This window comes from Chiloscyllium punctatum, chromosome 2, assembly GCF_047496795.1.
Source record: "Chiloscyllium punctatum isolate Juve2018m chromosome 2, sChiPun1.3, whole genome shotgun sequence".
Taxonomy (NCBI): Eukaryota; Metazoa; Chordata; class Chondrichthyes; order Orectolobiformes; family Hemiscylliidae; genus Chiloscyllium; species Chiloscyllium punctatum.
This window is the reverse complement of record NC_092740.1, coordinates 123,369,034-123,388,385: the sequence shown is the minus strand read 5'-3', so window position 1 is coordinate 123,388,385 and position 19,352 is coordinate 123,369,034. Positions and strand designations below refer to the sequence as shown.

The window sequence follows — 19,352 nt, the reverse complement described above, 5'->3', positions numbered from 1 at the left end:
CCAGTCTATTGTTAAGGACACGGTTGCACATTAACTGGAAATGCATGGTAAAATAGGACTGAGTCAACACAGCTTCATGGAGGGGAGGTCATGCCTGACAAATCTGTTAGAATTCTTTGAGGAGGTAATGAGCAAGTTATGACAAAGGAGAGCCAGTACTTTGTGATCTGTTTGGATTTCGAGAAGGCTTTTCATAAGGCCTTGCACAGGAGGCTGCTAAATAAGATAAGAGCCCATAGTGTGAGGGGCAAGGTACTGGCATGGATAGAGGATTGCCTGAGCAAAAACATCAATTGTAAGTCAGGCACCATTTGTGGAGAGGAAATAGAGTTAACATTTCAGGTTTGATTTCCAGCATCTGCAATTCTTGTTATCTTTATGTTGTTGCTCAGTTTGGATAGGTGAAGGGACAGGTAATGTTGAGGAAGTGGGAAGGCTGCAGAAGGACTTTTACAGGCAGGAAGAGATGATTTTTTTAAAAAGTGGCAAATGGAATACAATGTGGGAAAGTGTGAGATTTTGCACCTTGGTCAGAAAAAGAACAGTATAAACTACTTTCTAAATAGTGAAAGGCTTTGGAAATCTGAAGCACAAAGAGACTTGAGAGTACGAGTTCAGGATCCTCTTAAGGTAAATATACAAGTTCAGTTGGCAGTCAGGCAGGCAAATGAAATGTTAGCATTCATTTTGAGAGGGCTAGAATACAAGAACAGGGATGTATTGCTGAGGCTTTATTGGGCTCTGGTCAGACCACATTGGGAATATCGTGCACTTTTTGCTGCAGAAGGCTGTGGAGGCCAAGTTTTTAAGAGATAGTTTCTTGACTAGAAAGGGGATCAAAGCAACAGAATGGGGTTGAGAAACAGCAACTGCAATTGAATGGTGGAACAGAATTGATGGACCGAATGGCCTAATTCTGCTCCTCCATCTGACAGTCTCATAGATAGCAGGGACTGATCTGGTGTATAACAAACCAAACTGTGGGGCCCTTTGTGTTATCACAAGTGTATTGGCGTATCCAACCATAAATGCTCTGAGTAATGAGTTAGCTTTGTACTTTGTAACATGAAGCCACATGACCAGAACTTCAATCTCTAGTTGGAATTCGACAGTGAAGTATTCCAGTTGCCAAAATGAGGTAGAATTGTGCAGTCCTGTGATGAGACTTGCAAAACATTAAAATTTGGGCTTGTTTACAATTGTAACCATTCGAAGGTCAGTCTTCAGGTGTCTGGAGCTGGTGAGGCTGATGTAACCTCTGTGTACGCTTCTCTCTTCCTACCTGGCTGGCTGGTTTACTTAGTCATCCCAAATCAGTGAAGCAAAGACTGCAGTCATCGTTATTTTGTTAAGTGTAATACTAATCCTCAGAATAGGACTTCAGTTTGACTGATTTCATTGCTGCATGTTCCATCTTTCAAAGAGAAGTGCAGACTAGGCAGGTTGCTGGGCTAATGTTTAACCCATTTCATACTACACAAGTTGATTTAAAACACTAAGCTGACCTCAGACTGCTTTTTAAAAAGCTGACTTTCTGAGTTGGTGAGTGATGATACTGAGAGCTTTCTAAAGCTTTTGCATAAATGAGCACTAAAGCCAACACCCCCTGTCTGCTACGCTCTATATAATTAACATTGCACTCTTGTAAATGCCAGTGCAATAATTTTAACCGAGTACAACACAAAACACAGCCCTCACTTCAGTGTTAAAGCTGTACTGTTCATGATATATTGTGCATGCCACATGTAACTTTTAGGTGAATGAAACTCCATCAGAATTTTAGCCATATCCCGCAACATTGTAAGACAGCCCTGATTGTTAAACACCAGAGATTAAATGCTTGTCAGTCAGAGACCAAGTATATACTTTTCTGGTTAGTGCTTTATTCTTATACATATACCACCAAATCCAACCTCACTGACTACTTGTTCTCCATATAATTACATTTCATAGAATCCCTACAGTGTGGAAGCAGGCCATTCGGCCCATTGAGTCCACACCAACTCGTCTGAACAGCATCCCACCCAGGCCTAACCTCCCCCACCCCACCCTATTCCTGTAACCCTGCTTTTCCCATGGCTAATCCACCTAACCTGCACATTTTAGGAATGAGAGAGGAAACCTACTCAGACACGGGAAAATGTGTAAACTCCACACAGACGATTGCCCAAGGGTGGAATCGAACCCACTCCCTGGGCTGTGTGGCACCAGTACATATCAATGAGCCCATCTCAACCTGTTTTATCACCCTGTTTGGAAACATTGTGACATACTTCTGGGGCAGGAGGGGACTTGGAACTTCGATCTTCTGGCCCAGAAGTTCGGGACCCTGCCACTTATTTTCAGTATGATTTGGAGATGCCGGTGTTGGACTGGTGTGTACAAAGTTAAAAATCACACAACACCAGGTTATAGTCCAACAGGTTTAATTGGAAGCACACTAGCTTTCGGAGCGATGCTCCCTCATCAGGTGATCCTGATGAAGGAGTGACGCTCCGAAAGCTAGTGTGCTTCCAATTAAACCTGTTGGACTATAACCTGGTGTTGTGTGATTTTTAACTATTTTTAGTATGTGTATACCGCCCAGTCAAGTTCACACCCAGTTTTTTTTTCACAATTAGCATATAACTATCATCTGTTCCCAAGTTTTATTTGGCCCCAGTCACTCCTGCCCGATGTATGCTAGATAATAACATTGACCTTCACATGTTGTCATTTAAGATGCACTCCAGGGTTTGAACACAAAAACACAAAGTACAGTCCTATGGGAGTGCTGCAGTGTCAGAGCTGCTGTCTTTGGATGGGATGTTAAACTGAAGCACTGTCTGCTCTCTCAGCTGAACATAAACAATCCCATGGCACCATTTTGAAGAAGAGCAGGCGGATTCTTCATGTTGTCCCAGACAATATTTATCAACATCACAAAATACAGAGATTATCTGGTTATTATCGCACTGTAGTTCCTGGGAGTTTGTTGTGTATAATTTGGCTTCTATTTTTCCCACAAGAATGTTTACACTTCAGGAATTCTTAAGTTGCTGTAAAACACTTTGAGACCTTAGCCGGACATGAGAAGTATTTCAGAAGTGTAAGTTTTCTTTCCTTTAAACTCTGGTTCACTTTGTCATTTCTGATTCTTAAAGATTTCTTGGTTTGTTGGGGCCTTATGAATGCATGAGCTTTTAATCCTTTGTCACAGTTTTGCATGTTGGCTTTAATTTTCCAAAAGTTTCAACTTTTTTTCCTTTTTGGAGATTAAAATTTTGTGTTATCAAATTGATGAAACTCTTGAGGATGCTCTTTAGCTGCAATACAACATGGACAAGATGGGCCGAAGGGCCTGTTTCCATGCTGCATGACCCTGACAACTTGAAGGTTGGGCGTCCATAAATTAGCTTCTCCAAAATGTGGATAGCATCTCTCTCACACAATCATTTGATAATGACCAAATAATGAAAAAAATCCTTTCAAGATGACAACAGAGTAGGATGCTCCAGCTCTTCCATCTGTTTCTTTTCTTTTTTTCCTGTTTTTTTTTTCTTCTCTTCTATCTTTTTCCTCCTCTGCCAACGGCCTGGAGTGGAGTGTGGCAACTAGCATCCTGGAATGGAGTTGGCCAGTGGTCGAGAGTGGAGTGGGAATGGCAGCCAGCAGCCCAGAGTGGAGCAGGGACAACCAGTGGCCAGCAGCGAAGATGGCTACTGCTTGGGAATCAGTGGTACCGAGTCAGATCACATGGAAGCCCTTGTAGAAAGACTGTATGGCCTAAGCTTTTTAGATTTATTTCTTATTTTCCTACCTTGTACTTATCTGTAATGAGGTGGAACATTTTTCTTTATTTTCTGTATATTTTGTACCGAAACTTTGTACCTGGGTTCTTTGTGCCTAAGATGGTGCCACGTGTTGGTAACATTGTATAATTTTCACTGTACTCCTGTTCTTTTGTAACTTTCCAAACCTAATTCTAATCTAATTCTAAATAATGTTTCTTGAGCTATAAATATTGATCAAGATACTTGATTCAATTCCTTTCGTACTGACTGAAATAATGTACTAGGTTCTTTTGCAATGATTTGAGAAAGCTAATTTGGTACCTTATCTGAAAACCAGCACATCTGATCGTGCAGCACTCCCTCAGTGGGAGTCTCGTTGTCCGATTTCTGAAGCTCTGGAATAAAACTTGGATTCACTATTTTCTGACTGAGACACAGTCAGCAGATATTTTGGCCTACCACATTTTTAATGTTAAACATACATCTGTTAAGAAGACAGAGTTCTTCAAGTTGCATGATCACGTCCCCAGTATTTCAGTTGGATATTATTGCGGGAAGAATAGCCAATATTATGATTTCGAGATGCCGGTGTTGGACTGGGTTGTACAAAGTTAAAAATCACACAACACCAGTTTATAGTTCGCGTGCACGCGCACACACACACACGCGCGCTCACAACCCCCACCCCAGACACACACACACATACACACACTTACAGACACACATGCACCCTCTCACACACTTAGACCCCTTCACACTCATTCTCACACACGTATGTTTGTGGGGTGAATTTGTACTTGCAGAGTTATACTGTGCTTTGCTCAAAAACTGCATGAATCCATGTAAGACTCTGTTATCTCATTTTTTAGATTAGAATCAGTCTAAATATTATAGCACAGACAACAGCACACAGGGGGCTAACACCTTCAACACATTATCTGGACTGACACCAATTGTTAAAACTAACCCGAGAATGTAACTTTTTAAAAAAAGTTTTGTGCTTTACATATGAAAGAAGTGAAACTAACATGGTCATTCTAAAAGATGAGAGACTTAACAAACAATCAAGGTATTTTTCAATGTATAATTTCAGTTACATCACACTGTAAACATTTGCAATAAATTCTGTGTCTCACAATTGTGTCCTCCACAACCACCTGATGAAGGAGCAGTGCTCTGAAAGCTAGTACTTCCAATTAAACCTGTTGGACTATAACCTGGTGTTGTGTGATTTTTAACTTAGACAATATTATGTTACCTCCTCCAGAAGCTGCCAAACATTAGTTCAAAACCTTATCACTGCAGGTGAGTTGTCAGAGGGTTTGGAATGTTTTGAGGTTAGAATTTTGATTGTTACTGGATTCTTGTCATCACTTATCAGTACATATTATACACATTAGTGCAATGCTATCAGTGAGTGAAGGACAGCTATCTTCCTGAGTCATTAGGTTAGAGACATCTTTGAAAGCTGTATCCTTGTATCTGTAAGCCATTCCTTCAGTTTATCATTTCTCAAATCTCAAATTGTTTATTTTCATGACCACCCATACACCAAGCTCTGTAATAGTTGAAGCAACTGTTGTTGTAATCCTAGAAGACTGTAGATTTATTAGAAGAATTAGAGTTTGAAAAGTTTACAAGTTGCCACTGATGGTGCCATCTCAAGTACCAAGGTAATGAGGTACAGAGTCTTAAGTACAAATTCTTAGAGAAAAAAGACAGAAAAATAAAAACTAGCCACCCTCTCATGTAAGAGAGAGAGACATAACTGGTGGTGAGGTTAAACAAAGGTTCACCACACCTTAGTCTACGTTGAGGAGGGTAAGCCTTCATACTGATCTCAGCTGGTACAGGAATTGAACCATGACTGTTGGCCTACAGCATTCTGAGATCTGTGATCCTCCATTTCTAGCCTCTTGAAGCACTCCCACCTCCTGCTAATTTGGCACTCTCTACCATTATTGGCTTTGCCTCCAGTTGCCATGGTCAAGTATCTGGTATTCTTTCCCTAAATGTTTTTGCTGTTCTACCATAATTTCTACATTTTAATCCCTGCTTAAACCCTATCTCTTCAGCCAAGATTTTCATCCCCTTATGTGACTCAGCATCATGTTTTGTCTGATAATGTTCCTGTGATGTACCTTGGTATATTGTAGGGGCAGCATGGTGGCACAGTGGTTAGTACTGCAGCCTCACAGCACCAGGGACCCGGGTTGGATTCCAGCCTCAAGTTTGCACATTCTCCCCATGCCTGCGTGGATTTCCTTCGGGTGCTCCAGTTTCCTCCCAAAATCCAAAAATGTGCAGGTTAGGTGAATTGGCCATGCTAAATTGCCCATAGTGTTCAGGGATGTGTAGGCTAGGTGCAAAGGTTGGGGTAAACATAGGGGAATAGGTCTGGATGGGTTACTCTTCAGAGGATTGGTGTGGACTTGAGTCGAAGGACCTGTTTCCACACTGTAGGGATTCTAATTCTGAATTCTGTTCACCATGCTATGTAAATGTAAGTTGTTAAAGATGCTGCATAAATTAAGTAATTAATGGTCCATGCAAAAGGCAGCAAATAAGATGTTTTTGAACTCAAGGTAATTCCTCTGTCCCCAATAAGAATTCACTTTTATCTGGTCATTGCCTGCTATGTTTCTTGTGCAGTGATTGAACCTTTCAGCATAATTCCAGGATGTTGCTTTTGAGAGTTTCATGTTTATCTTTTCAAGAAGGTTAGTGATTTGCACTCTCATTCATTTTTCTTTTGATGTGAAAACCTTCAACCTCCGGATGCACTGTGCCCTCCTATCATGCAGTTGGTGCATGACTCCCATCTCCTGTTCATGTGCCTGGCATTGAAATAGTTTGAAACGTCGGCATGAGTATTTTTCTTTGCATCTGTAAATCAACTCACCAAATGCTGTAATGTGACGGAGTTACAACCAACTCTTTCCACAAATGCATAAAATGTAATGCTTTTAGTGAGAGTTTCACTTGTAGTTCATTATCTTCTCTTCCCACATCCATTTCAGGAAAACAAAACTCTCCTCTCATTCTGCAGAGTTCGAGGGAAGAGATTACCCTCCACCTGAAGAGGGTGACTAGTGTGGAAGCTATTGTGCGTCTAAAGTGCATTGTGAAAATAAAACAAAGAACTGTTGATGCTGGAAATCTGAAACTGTATTAACTGCTTTAGAAACTTCAGGTTAGCTGCGCTTACGACAGACGTTATGACTTGCAGGTGGAAGAATTCACAGAAGCTCCCTTCTGGAGTTGGAAATTGTGTGGTGATCAGGAATCTGGTGGGTCTCTGCTATTGTAGTGAAGCTGTGAAGAATGGTTGATTAATGATTGAAACTGGGCTTCTTCCCTTTAGGAAAGGATAGCATTGAAGTTTGAAAAACTGAAGAAGAAAAAGAATTGCCTGCTTGATTTGCGCAACATAGTTAGATATTTAACAAGCTGTTCGAAGCTCTGTACTGTTTTATCAGTATTTGGCAGAGAAGTGGTTTGAACATTGTGTGCTCACCTTTAGGGTTTGTGTTTGATGGCAGTTTTGGAATGAATGTGTATTTAAGGGGAAGCTGGTTCAGTACATGAGGGAGAAAGGAATTGGCAATTAAGCTAATAGGTTGAGAAAAAGCTCCCGTGCAGTGTCCACTGACACCCTGGAGTTGTTCAGGGAGAGATGGGCGCCGCAGGGAGTGGAATGCATTATTTCCCCCTCCAACTCTCCTTTGATTTAATCCCTGTCCTGCCCTCCCCTTCACTGTTTGAACATAGAACAATACAGCACAGAACAGGCCCTTTGGCCCACGATGTTGTGCCGAACATTTGTCCTAGCTTAAGCACCTATCCATGTACCTATCCAATTGCCGCTTAAAGGTCACCAATGATTCTGACTCTGCCACTCCCACAGGCAGCGCATTCCATGCCCCCCCCACTCTCTGGGTAAAGAACTTACCCCTGACATCCCCCCATACCTTCCACCCTTCACCTTAAATTTATGTCCCCTTGTAACACTCTGTTGTACACGGGGAAAAAGTCTCTGACTGTCTACTCTATCTATTCCCCTGATCATCTTATAAACCTCTATCAAGTCACCCCTCATCCTTCGCCGTTCCAATGAGAAAAGGCCTAGCACTCTCAACCTATCCTCGTACGACCTATTCTCCATTCCAGGCAATATCCTGGTAAATCTCCTCTGCACCCTCTCCAAAGCTTCCACATCTTTCCTAAAGTGAGGCGACCAGAACTGCACACAGTACTCCAAATGTGGCCTTACCAAGGTCCTATACAGCTGCAACATCACCTCACGATTCTTGAATTCAATCCCTCTGCTAATGAACGCTAATACACCATAGGCCTTCTTACAAGCTCTATCCACCTGAGTGGCATCTTTCAAAGAGCTATGAACATAGACCCCAAGATCCCTCTGCTCCTCCACCTTACTAAGAACCCTACCGTTAACTCTGTATTCCGCATTCTTATTTGTCCTTCCAAAATGGACAATCTCACACTTGACAGGGTTGAACTCCATCTGCCACTCCTCAGCCCAGCTCTGCATCATATCTAAGTCCCTTTGCAGCCGACAACAGCCCTCCTCACTATCCACAACTCCACTAATCTTCGTATCGTCTGCAAATTTACTCACCCACCCTTTGACTCCCTCTTCCAAGTCATTAATAAACATTACAAACAGCAGAGGACCCAGAACTGATCGGTGGAACTCCACTTGTAACTGGGCTCCAGGCTAAATATTTACCATTTACCACCACTCTCTGACTTTGACCGATTAGCCAGTTCTCTATCCAACTGGCCAAATTTCCCACTATCCCATGCCTCCTGACTTTCCGCATAAGCCTACCATGGAGAACCTTATCAAATGCCTTACTAAAATCCATGTACACTACATCCTCTGCTCTACCCTCATCCACATACTTGGTCACCTCCTCAAAGAATTCAATAAGACTTGTAAGGCAAGATCTACCCCTCACAAATGTGTGCTGGCTGTCCCTAATCAAGCAGTGTCCTATTCCTCAGTACCCTTTCCATTACTTTGATTAGATTACTTACAGTGTGGAAACAGGCCCTTCGGCCTAACAAATCCATACTGCCCCGCCGAAGAGCAACCCTCCCATACCCCTATATTTACCCTTTACTTAACACTACGTGCAATTTAGCATGGCCAATTCACCTAACCTGCACATCTTTGGACTGTGGGAGGAAACCGGAGCACCCGGAGGAAACCCACGCAGACACGGGGAGAATGTGCAAACTCCACACAGTCAGTCGCTTGAGGCAGGAATTGAACCCGGGTCTCTGGCGCTGTGAGGCAGCAGTGCTAACCACTGTCCCACCGTGCCGCCCACTTTGCCTACCACCAAAGTAAGACTAGCTGGCCTGTAATTCCCGGGGTTATCCCTATTCCCTTTTTTGAACAGGGGCACAACATTCACCATTCTCCAGTCCCCTGGCACCACCCCCATTGACAGTGAAGACGAAAAGATCATTGCCAACGGTTCTGCAATTTCCTCTCTTGCTTCCCACATAATCCTAGGGTATATCCCGTCAGACCCGGGGGACTTGTCCATCCTCAAGTTTTTTCAAAATGCCCAACACATCTTCCTTCCTAACAAGTATCTCCTCAAGCTTACCAGTCTCTTTCATACTCTCCTCTTCAACAATACGGTCCCTCTTATTTGTAAATACTGAGGAAAAATACTCATTCAAGACCTCTCCTATCTCTTCTGACTCAATACACACAGCATTGATCACACAGCATCGCCCTTTGATGTGAAGGGCACTACTTGTCACTGGCCACTCAGGTGTTTCCATTCTTTCTGGCGGTGGAAATTTAAATAAAGATTTGTGCACCTTGTGTCTTCCACTGTGTCTCACACCTGCACACACACAACTTGTTTCCTGGGAAAAGTAAGTACTATCGCAGTTAGGCGGTAGGGTGGGGAGGGGGGGGGGTGGAAAACAAAAAAAAGAACATGAGTGTCAGACATCCTGTTCACTCAGAGAGCTGGCTGTGAGGGAGCTGGACCTGTGTGTAAAAAAAAAAGAGAAAGAAAAGGCTGCTGTGAAGAATAAACTCCAGCATAGATTTGTTGAGCTGAATGGTCTGATTCTAAGCTCAGTGCCGTTTTTTTTAACAAACACATGATTTAACAAAACAAGCAAATGTGATGTGGAAATAACTTGGAATTCAGACAGAATCAATTCATTCTAAGGGTAATATATACAAAGTGGACACAAACTACCATTGAGGGAAATGTGTTTGTGAATGTCAGAGCAGGTGAATTTAAGGTTAATAAGACTTCTTTGTTCAGGTGGCACCTTATCCTCTGGAACTCTCTGTTCCCAGGTTTGATTCTGAGTCTGCTCTGGTGACCAGATGTCAACTTCAATGGTGGTAGATGGTGACATTGTAACAATTGTATCCTCATGATTCATGTCTGAAATATGGAGATTAAGACAGTAAAGGGTGTGCTGTTTTCAGCAAACTTTAATGAAATAAGGTGGAGGAGTGTTTTTGTTTTTGGAAAAAAGTCACCAATCTCTTTTCAGTTTTATTTCAAATTGTGAATGAAAAGTTTACGAAATTTTGTTCCTTGTATCCCATTTAGGAAACTAGCAGGGCGTACTCTCTTCATCACAGGAGCCAGTCGTGGCATTGGCAAAGCGATTGCCTTGAAGGCAGCCAAAGATGGTGCAAACGTTGTAATTGCTGCAAAAACTGCACAAGCCCATCCGAAGTTGCCAGGCACAATATACACTGCAGCAGAAGAGGGTAAGTATATTGATAACCTGAGTTAAGTACTGGGGAAATAGAACTTGAAAGTAAGTTTGGGACTTCATAAAACAAGAAAATCTTGCACTGATATCACACTTCACAGTGTGGATATCTCCATAGCACTTGACATCCGATGAAGTGGTGCTGGATGTCTTAAACGCATAAAAGTGCACCTGATCAGGTGTACCTAGAACTCTGTGGGAAGCTAAGGAAGTGATTGCTGGGCCCCTTGCTGAGATATTTGTATCATCGATAGTCACAGATGAGATGGTGGAAGATTGGAGGTTGGCTAACATGGTGCCACTGTTTAAGAAAGGTGGTAAGGAAAAGCCAGGGAACTATAGACTGGTGAGCCTGACATCAGTGGTGGGCAGGTTGTTGGAGGAAATCCTGAGGGGCAGGATTTACATGCATTTGGAAAGGCAAGGACTGATAAGGGATGGTCACCATGACTGTGTTTGGGAAATCATGTCTCACAAACTTGATTGAGTTTTTTGAAGTAACAAAGAAGATTGATGAGGGCAGAGCAGTAGATGTGATCTATATGGGCTTCAGTAAGGCATTCAACAAGGTTTCCCATGGGAGACTGATTAGCAAGGTTAGATCTCATGGAATACAGGGAGAACTAGCCATTTGGAGACAGAACAGGCTTGAAGGTAGAAGACACAGGGTGGTTGTGGAGGGTTGTTTTTGAGACTGGAGGCCGGTGTGTGCCATAAGAATTGATGCTGGGTTCACTGCTTTTTGTCATTTATATAAATGATTTGGATATGAATATAGGAGGCATAGTTAGTAAGTTTGCAGATGACACCAAAATTGGAGGTGCAGTGGAAAGTGAAGAAGGTTACCTCAGATCACAACGGGATCTTGATCAGATGGGTCAATGGGCTGAGAAGTGGCAGATGGAGTTTAATTTAGATAAATGCGAGGTGCTGCATTTTGGAAAGGCAAATCAGAACAGGTCTTATATACTTAATGGTAAGGTCCTCTGGAGTGTTGCTGAACAAAGAGACCTTGGAGGGCAGGTTCATAGCTCCTTGAAAGTAGAGTCACAGGTAGATAGGATAGTGAAGAAGGCGTTTGGCACACTTTCCTTTATTGGACAAAGCATGGAGTACAGGAGTTGGGAGGCCATGTTGCAGCTGTCCAAGGCATTGGTTAGGCTCCCTTTGGAATATTGTTTGCAATTTGGTCCTCCTATCGGAAGGATGTTCTCAAACTTGAAAGGCTTCAGAAAAGATTTACAAGGATTTGCCAGGGTTGGAGGATTTGAGCTCCAGAGTGGGGCTGAATAGGCTGGGGTTGTTTTCCCTGGAGCGTTGGAGGCTGAGGGGTTACCTTATAGAGATTTATAAGATCACAAGGGGCATGGATAGGGGACATAGACAATGTCTTTTCCCTGGGGTTGGGGAGTCCAGAACTAGAGGGCATATGTTTAGGTTGTCGGGGAAAAATTTGAAAAGGACCTATGGGGCAACCTTTTCATGCAGAGAGTGGTGCATGTGTGGAATGGGATGCCAGAGGAGGTGGTGGAGGCTGGTACAATTGTAATATTTAAAAGACATCTGGATGGGTTTATGAATTGGAAGGGTTTAGAGGGATAAGGGCCAAGTGCTGGCAAATGGCACTAAATGAGGTTAGGATATTTGGTCAGTATGGACAAGATGGACTGAAATGTTTGTTTCCGTGCTGTAAATCTCTATGACTCAGTGCTTTTTGAAGTGCAGTCACTGTTGTAATTTATGAAATCTGGCAATGCATTTGTGCTCAACAACCTCTCACAAATAACCACGTGGTAATGACCAGTTGTATCTGTTTTTTTGTGGAATGTTGATTGATTGAGGGATAAATGTTGGCCAGGACTACTTTTCTTTGAAACAGTGCCATGGGAACGTTTACATCCACATGAGTGGCCAGATAGGGTCTAAGCTGAATGATGGCACCTCCAGCATTGCAACACTTCCCCAGTACCACATTGTCTTTGTTCTTTGGAGTAAGTCTTGACGCGGGTGAGAGCACTACACAATTGACATTTGGTTACTGGTTAGGCGTCAGCTGCAGTGTTTTGGGCACAACATTTCATTACTCCTGAAATAAATGCTTCAGAAAGGATTCTGAGGAGGTTTTCCAAGGTGTTACCAGGGTTAAGGAACTTCAGATATAAGGAGAGAACTTTTATATCTCCGTTTGAAAGTGTTGGGCCAATAAAATGGCTACTTGTACAGCTCAAGTACCTTATCACATGACAGGTCAGAAATGTTATATTTTTACTGCGAGCTATCATACTCTGTGGAGCAATGGAAGGTGCAAAGTCCCTGCTGGTTGTTTTAGATGATGAATCCTGAGCTTATCTGGGTAGTGAGTGGAGGCAAGCTAATATTCTTCATTGACGAATGGAGTTTTGAAATCATGTATTATTTGCAATTTCAAGGCTATTTGTTTTCTTTTCATTCCACCCCCGGGAACTGAATGGGACTTTGAACAGAAAATTGTTTGCACGTTGTGTGGATAGTTATTGAGAATGGTACGTCACAAAATTGACTCTGAGCTACACAATGAAGTAAACATCTGTGTGTTTAACTGGTTTGACAATTAAAGTCTGCTATCTGTTAATGTCCCACATGTGCTACAGGCAAATTCAATCCTTGAAACACTGCGTGTACACAAACTGAGCTGGTGAAGATCCAAGTTTTCTGTTGTGTTGTGTTACTCCTGGGTACATTGCATGAAACGAAGTTGAAAGTTCCAATTCTGACGAAAGGTCGCTGGACTCAAAATGTTACCTCAATGTTCGACCTTAGTTTACATTTATTTCAGCATGTGGAGAGACATCCAAGCACTCCTTCTGCATTGCCCTGTCGTGTGTAACCCATTTAAGGTGCAGATCTCTACCAGGAACCATGTCTCAATGCTTTAGCTGTCTGCATTATTTCTCCCAAAGGCAGTGGAGACTTGAAAAGGGATGTTATTGGTTTCTATAGATCCATTAAAGGATGAAAGTTAGATGAATATAGAGAGAGTAAGAAATGGAAGGCTACATTCATTGGGTGTGAGGAAGCTCTTGCGAAGCACTAACAATACAGGCCTGTTAGGCTGCAGAGCCAGTTCCTCTGCTGTTTGATTTATGTAATCGTCGCAGTTATTAAAATAAAAGCTTTCTTGGGATGTGGGTATCACTGGCAAGAGCAGCATTTCCAGCAGCCTTTGCTTTAACTGGCTTTTCATGAACTGGCACTCTTGATAAACCAGCAAAAAAATATATACCTCACATAGCATTAAATTCACTGTATCATTCTGTCCAGTTATTATAATTTTTAAATTTATTTACCTCAATGTAAATATACTTATTTTGTGTGGCCATTCCATTTAACAACATCAACAGTTGATACAATTTCAGTCAAATTCTCCTCAAATGCTCCTATGGCCAAATAGTCAGTTCAGGATGTGAGTGAGAAGATTTATTTAAGGCAAAGTTGCATTATTATTAAAGTAATTAATGCTGTAAGTAAAATATAACAGTGATATGTTTATCTCCTGCATTATATTTCTATTACTTAGTGTGTGTTTTTACATTGATTATGTGGACATCATGATTATCTGGAATATTTAATTAATTGGCACACTCCTGATCCCAACTACATCTTAATTCTTTTCATCGTTCATCTTCTTCCAAAGACAGTACCTTTCTGATCATCATTCGCTTTAGTAGTGTCACCTCTTAAGCTTCAGTATTATGTCAGAAAAAGAATTGCAGAATCTTGATTTAGGATTGGTATTTCCTCAATAATGTTTACATGTCATAATTTTTTTAAAAATTCATTCATGGGATTTAAGAGTTGCTGACTGGGCCAACACTTAATGCCCGTACCTAGCTGCCCTTAAAAAAAATGGTGGTAAACTGCCTTCATGAACCACTGCTAATCCACGTGCTGGAGGTAGATACACAGTGCCATTCAGAAGAGAACTCCAGGATCTTGACCCAAAGACATTTGAAGGAACATGAGTGGCTCATAGAATCATACGTTGCAGAAGAGGCCCTTCAGTCCATCATGTCTGTACTGCCAACATTCTTGTAAGTTGCTTGAAGAAGCTCTTGCAGGTGATGGTGTTCCCACATATATCTTGTACCCTTGTTCTTTTCGATGGACCTGTCATTTGTTCAGAATTTGTGGTGATTATGGCAATTTTTCTCACCAAACTGGATGAAGGCTGCTACATTTTCTCGGTAGAAAATGCATTGCCACTCGTTCTGCATTCTTGCTGATAATATGGTTTTCCTAATTCCAGGGAGACATTGATTAACGTAATCCGTTCTCAGATACCCCCTGATCACAATTGTAGCCTATGCACATGTTGGTTCCCATATATTTTGGAGTGTATTTGGGAGGGGCAGATTTGGCTTGAGATATTTGGGTTCCACCAAGAGCTGAGTGGGTAAATGCTGATTGGGATGTTTTGTGTAGTTGTATACACTGGCAACAATTAATCACTGATCCGTACAGTGATTTCTAATCTTGGTCAATCTCGCCTTGGTGTCTTCTGAAGAAGGTGAAAACAATTTATCTCGGATTCTTCATTCCTCAAAGTTACCTGAGTGGCTTCCTTTTGGAAAAAGTGGATATTCTGGTTGAGAATAGAATCGTAGATGCCATTGTAATTCCTCTAACCTTCGTCCTGATCCAATTGAACAATGTGGCACATTCTTGCTGCAGGCTACAAAAGAAGGGGAGACACTTTGGGTGAGGAACTGTTGGACTAACACTTAAATAATGGTTTGCTCAATACAAATGACACTTTTCCTGACAGAAAGAAAGAAGTAGGTTGCATATGGTGGAGACAGAGGGGAATAAGTTTGGATGTGCATAGCTACAATTGCGTGGGTGTCTCAGTGCCAAGGTTTGGAGTTTAACAATGTTTCTATTATCAACTGGTTTGCAACAAAAGAATTCTGGGTGAAAGGTTCACTAATTTTGGTGTAGACGCTAGGATAACGGAATGCAGTTTATTGCAAAGTTTCACACACAGTTGCAAATTCCTCCCTCGAAGTGGTTATGCTGAAATGGTTTACTGTGTGACCTTGGCATTCTGATTTTGATACTGTTGACTGCATGATGTGAAGGAGGTTCTTCGGCAGCTGTGTGATCTCTGAGCAAAGGACTTTTTGTATTTACTTGGTGGGGTAATGTGCATTCCACTAATTTCTCTGCATAATTGTAATGGGGGAGGGTGGGGTAAAATGACTTGAGGTAAGGAGTTCAAGTGACAGAACATGATTTACTAGATCACATTGTGGCATTTATTACAACACTGGTTTGAAAGGAATTTGTCTGAAGAAACACAGGAACAACATCAAAATAAATTAGAACTGATCTTCAGCAGTGATGATTGTGAGGTATGTGCAACCGAATTTTTCTTGTTAGTCTCATTCAATGATCTTGGAGTTTAAGAATCCAAACTAAGATGATACCCAGCAAAATTGACTTTCTGGAACACTTCCTTTCTTTTTGCTGCAATTTCCCTCTGAGGTCATTTTTATTTGAAGGATGTTATGGTTCCAGCTGATGTTACTGTTAGACCAGTTTGATCCCAGACTGAAATCTGGCTTTATAGCTCTTGTAAACAAGGTGGTCTTTCACTGAAACATAAACATAAACACTCAATCATTCAGATTTGGTTTTAATAATAAAACAGAAGTTCATTACACACAAGAAATGAAGATGAAATAAAACAAGTCAGTCAACTATCTTATGACGCAATCTGAAATATTTAAAAAAAGCACAGCAAAATAAAATCTGATCAATTTCGAACACCTCACTTTTCAATGGTCAAATACAAGAGACAGTGTTCCCTTCTCAATTACTTCTTTAAATATGTGGAGAAAGAAACAGAGGCTAAAGAATGTAAAGAAATACACTTTGATGTTGCAAAAAAAGTTCACATTACAGAGGAGGAAGTTTGGGCGGTCTTAAAAAGAATTCAAAGGTGGATCAATCTCCAGGACCTGACGATGTATCCCAAAATGTTGTGGGAAGGAAGGGAAGAAATTGCAAGACCCCTTGTAGAAATATTTGCATAATTTATAACTATGGGTGAAGTGCCTGATGACTGGAGGATGGCTAATGTTGTGCAGACAAACTGGGGAACTATAGACCTGCGAGTCTGACTTTGGTTGGATGAGAATATAGAATATATTGTCGGTTGGATGACAATATAGAATATATTGTCGGTTGGATGAGAATATAGGCATGATTAACAATTTTGTAGGTCAGACTAAGATTGGTGGCAAAGTAGACTCTGAAGAAGGTTTTCTAAGATTACAAAGGGATCTTGATCAATGGGTCAGTGGGCTGGAAAATGGCAGGTGGAGTTCAATCTGAATAATACAAAGTATTGCAATTTAGTACAAAAAAAAAGAGTAGGCTTACACAATTAATGAAATCATCTTAGGTTTGTTGGAGAACACCGGGACCTAATTGTTTGAAGTTTCCGTTACATTATAGACAGGTGGTTAAAGACATTTAGCATGCTTGCCTTCATTGCTTACTCAGACCTTTGAGTATAGGAGTTGGGAACTCCAACCTCTATGCAGATTTTGAAAGTAAAACCCAGACTTTGGCTGGGGTCACATTAACTCAGTCCTCATGAAGGGCTTTTGCCTGAAACATCGATTCTCCTGCGCCTTGGATGCTGCCGACCTGCTGAGCTTTTCCAGCACCACACTCTTGACTCTAATCTCCAGCATCTGCAGTCTTCACTCCCTGTAGGAGTTGAGAAATCATGTTGAGGTTTTACAGGACATTGGTGAGGCCTCTTCTGGAACACTGTGTCCAGTTCTGGTTGCCTAGTTATAGAAAGGATATTATCCATCCGGAGAGGGTTCAGAAGTGACTTACCGGGATGTTGCAGGGTATGGAAGGTTTATGTTATAAAGCCTGAATAGGCTGGGATTTTATTCACTTGAGCTTAGGAGGTTGAGAGGTGACTTTATGTAAAATAAAAAGAGATATAGATAGGGTTAGTTGTCTTTTCCCTCGGATGGGGGATTTCAAGTCTAGGAGGCACATTTTTAAGGTGAGAGATTTAAAAATGTCACGAGGGGCAATTTTTTTTTGCACACAGGGTGATTCACTTGTGGAGTGAACTTCCTGAGGAAATGGTGGATGTGGGCACAGTTACAATGTTTAAAAGACATTTGATTGGTACATTAATAGGTAAGGTTTGGATGGATACTGGCCAAGAGCAGACAGCTGGGACTAATTTAGTTTGGGATTATGTTAAGCATGGACCGGTTGAAATGTTTCTGTGCTCTATGACTCTATGAATTAATTATTTCTTTCAGCCCCTGGTCTTGAGAGCTTGATGGTCTTTTCGTTGATTATTCAAACAACTAAGGTTAAGCTTTCTTTGCTTCAAATACTTCCATGATGTCTCTAACCAAACAGTTCTGGTGTGGAATTTTCAAACTAAACCTTTACAGTGAGGTAGCCTACTTCTTAACTGTTCTGAACTAACTCTTTTCTCCAGGATAAACTGTTCTGGCATTTGACCTCAGCCAGGTCGTCTGTCAACTGCCCTCATAAAGTTTCCAATTTATGGAGTTTCTTAAACCACTAAATTAATTCTCAAACTTCAGTTCCAAACACAAACTGATGCCTTTTAATTTTCACACTCTCAGATCGTAAAATTCTCCTAATGCAAATTCCCATTATAACATCAAGAATTCCTGAGTTACTTGTTCTTTGACATAAACTGACTTAAATTAATGGTTCCAGATATACTGACAACTTAATTATTAAAGCATTTCATACATAAAGACTAAAACCTATAAGGCACTAGTTCAAAATCCACACTCTAAAATAAATGATGGTTATATACATAAATCACACATCTTGCATCACAAGCGATGCGACTCACTTGTATCATCCAAGTGTAAATCAGATATTGAATTTTAATTAGCTGTGCAGTTGTTGAGGATGGAAAATCAAATCAAGGCAATTCCCACATTCAGCCACCTCTTCAAGCAGATTCAATGAGAAACATCTCACAATTGATGGGGATAGTGCAATTTTAAGATAGAAAAATATCTCTGGTTTTTCAGAGGGGATTATTTCAAGTTGAATGTCAAGCCAAAAGTTATGACATTTTAAAATGAGTTTTCGGAAGTAGAGAATGAGACAGTTTTTTTTTAGGAATGCCCAGACAGTAGTTAGACAGTAAAAGCACACAGAGAATGGCAGAAGCGATCAGAGTTCAGGAAGCCCATAGCTCTGGCGACAAGAGTCCAGAGGATGGGAGAGGACAGAGAGAAGGATTTAAACATGCTAAGGAAAGAGCTTAAATTGGACCCTGTCCCGTATAGGTTGGCAAGGTGGCTAGCTAGGGCTAATTGGAACTTAGTGTAACTTAAGTTAGACAGGCGATTCAGCAAAATAACACTCTGAATGAAACCCCAAAGGATGACCTTGTAAAGGTTTATGAAATCATGATGGACATAGATTAGGTGAATGACAAGAGTCTTTTCCCTAGGGTGGGGGAGTTCTTGGGTGGCATACTTTGAAGGTCAGAGGGGAAAGATTTAAAAAGGACATGGGGGCAACTTATTTACCCAAGTGGTTTGTGTATGGAAGTGGTGGATGCAGGTACAGTTCCAATATTTACAAGACATTTGGATAAGTACATGAACAGGAAAGGTTTGGAGAGATAAGGGCCAAACGCAGCTAGGTGGGTTTGGTCAGTGTGGACAAGTTAGACCAAAGGGTCTGTTTCCAGGCTGTCTGGATCTATGGCTA

General features: G+C 41.3%; 1 protein-coding gene across 1 annotated transcript in view; it reads left to right on the top strand.

Annotated features, from left to right (window-relative positions):
- The window catches only part of hsdl2 (hydroxysteroid dehydrogenase like 2), a 135,265-nt gene that overhangs the window by 19,926 nt on the left and 95,987 nt on the right, over positions 1-19,352 (top strand). Inside the window, exon 2 of the mRNA XM_072588091.1 lies at positions 10,397-10,560. Coding sequence (XP_072444192.1) covers positions 10,397-10,560 — 164 coding nt within the window. The remainder of the gene's footprint in view (positions 1-10,396; positions 10,561-19,352) is intronic.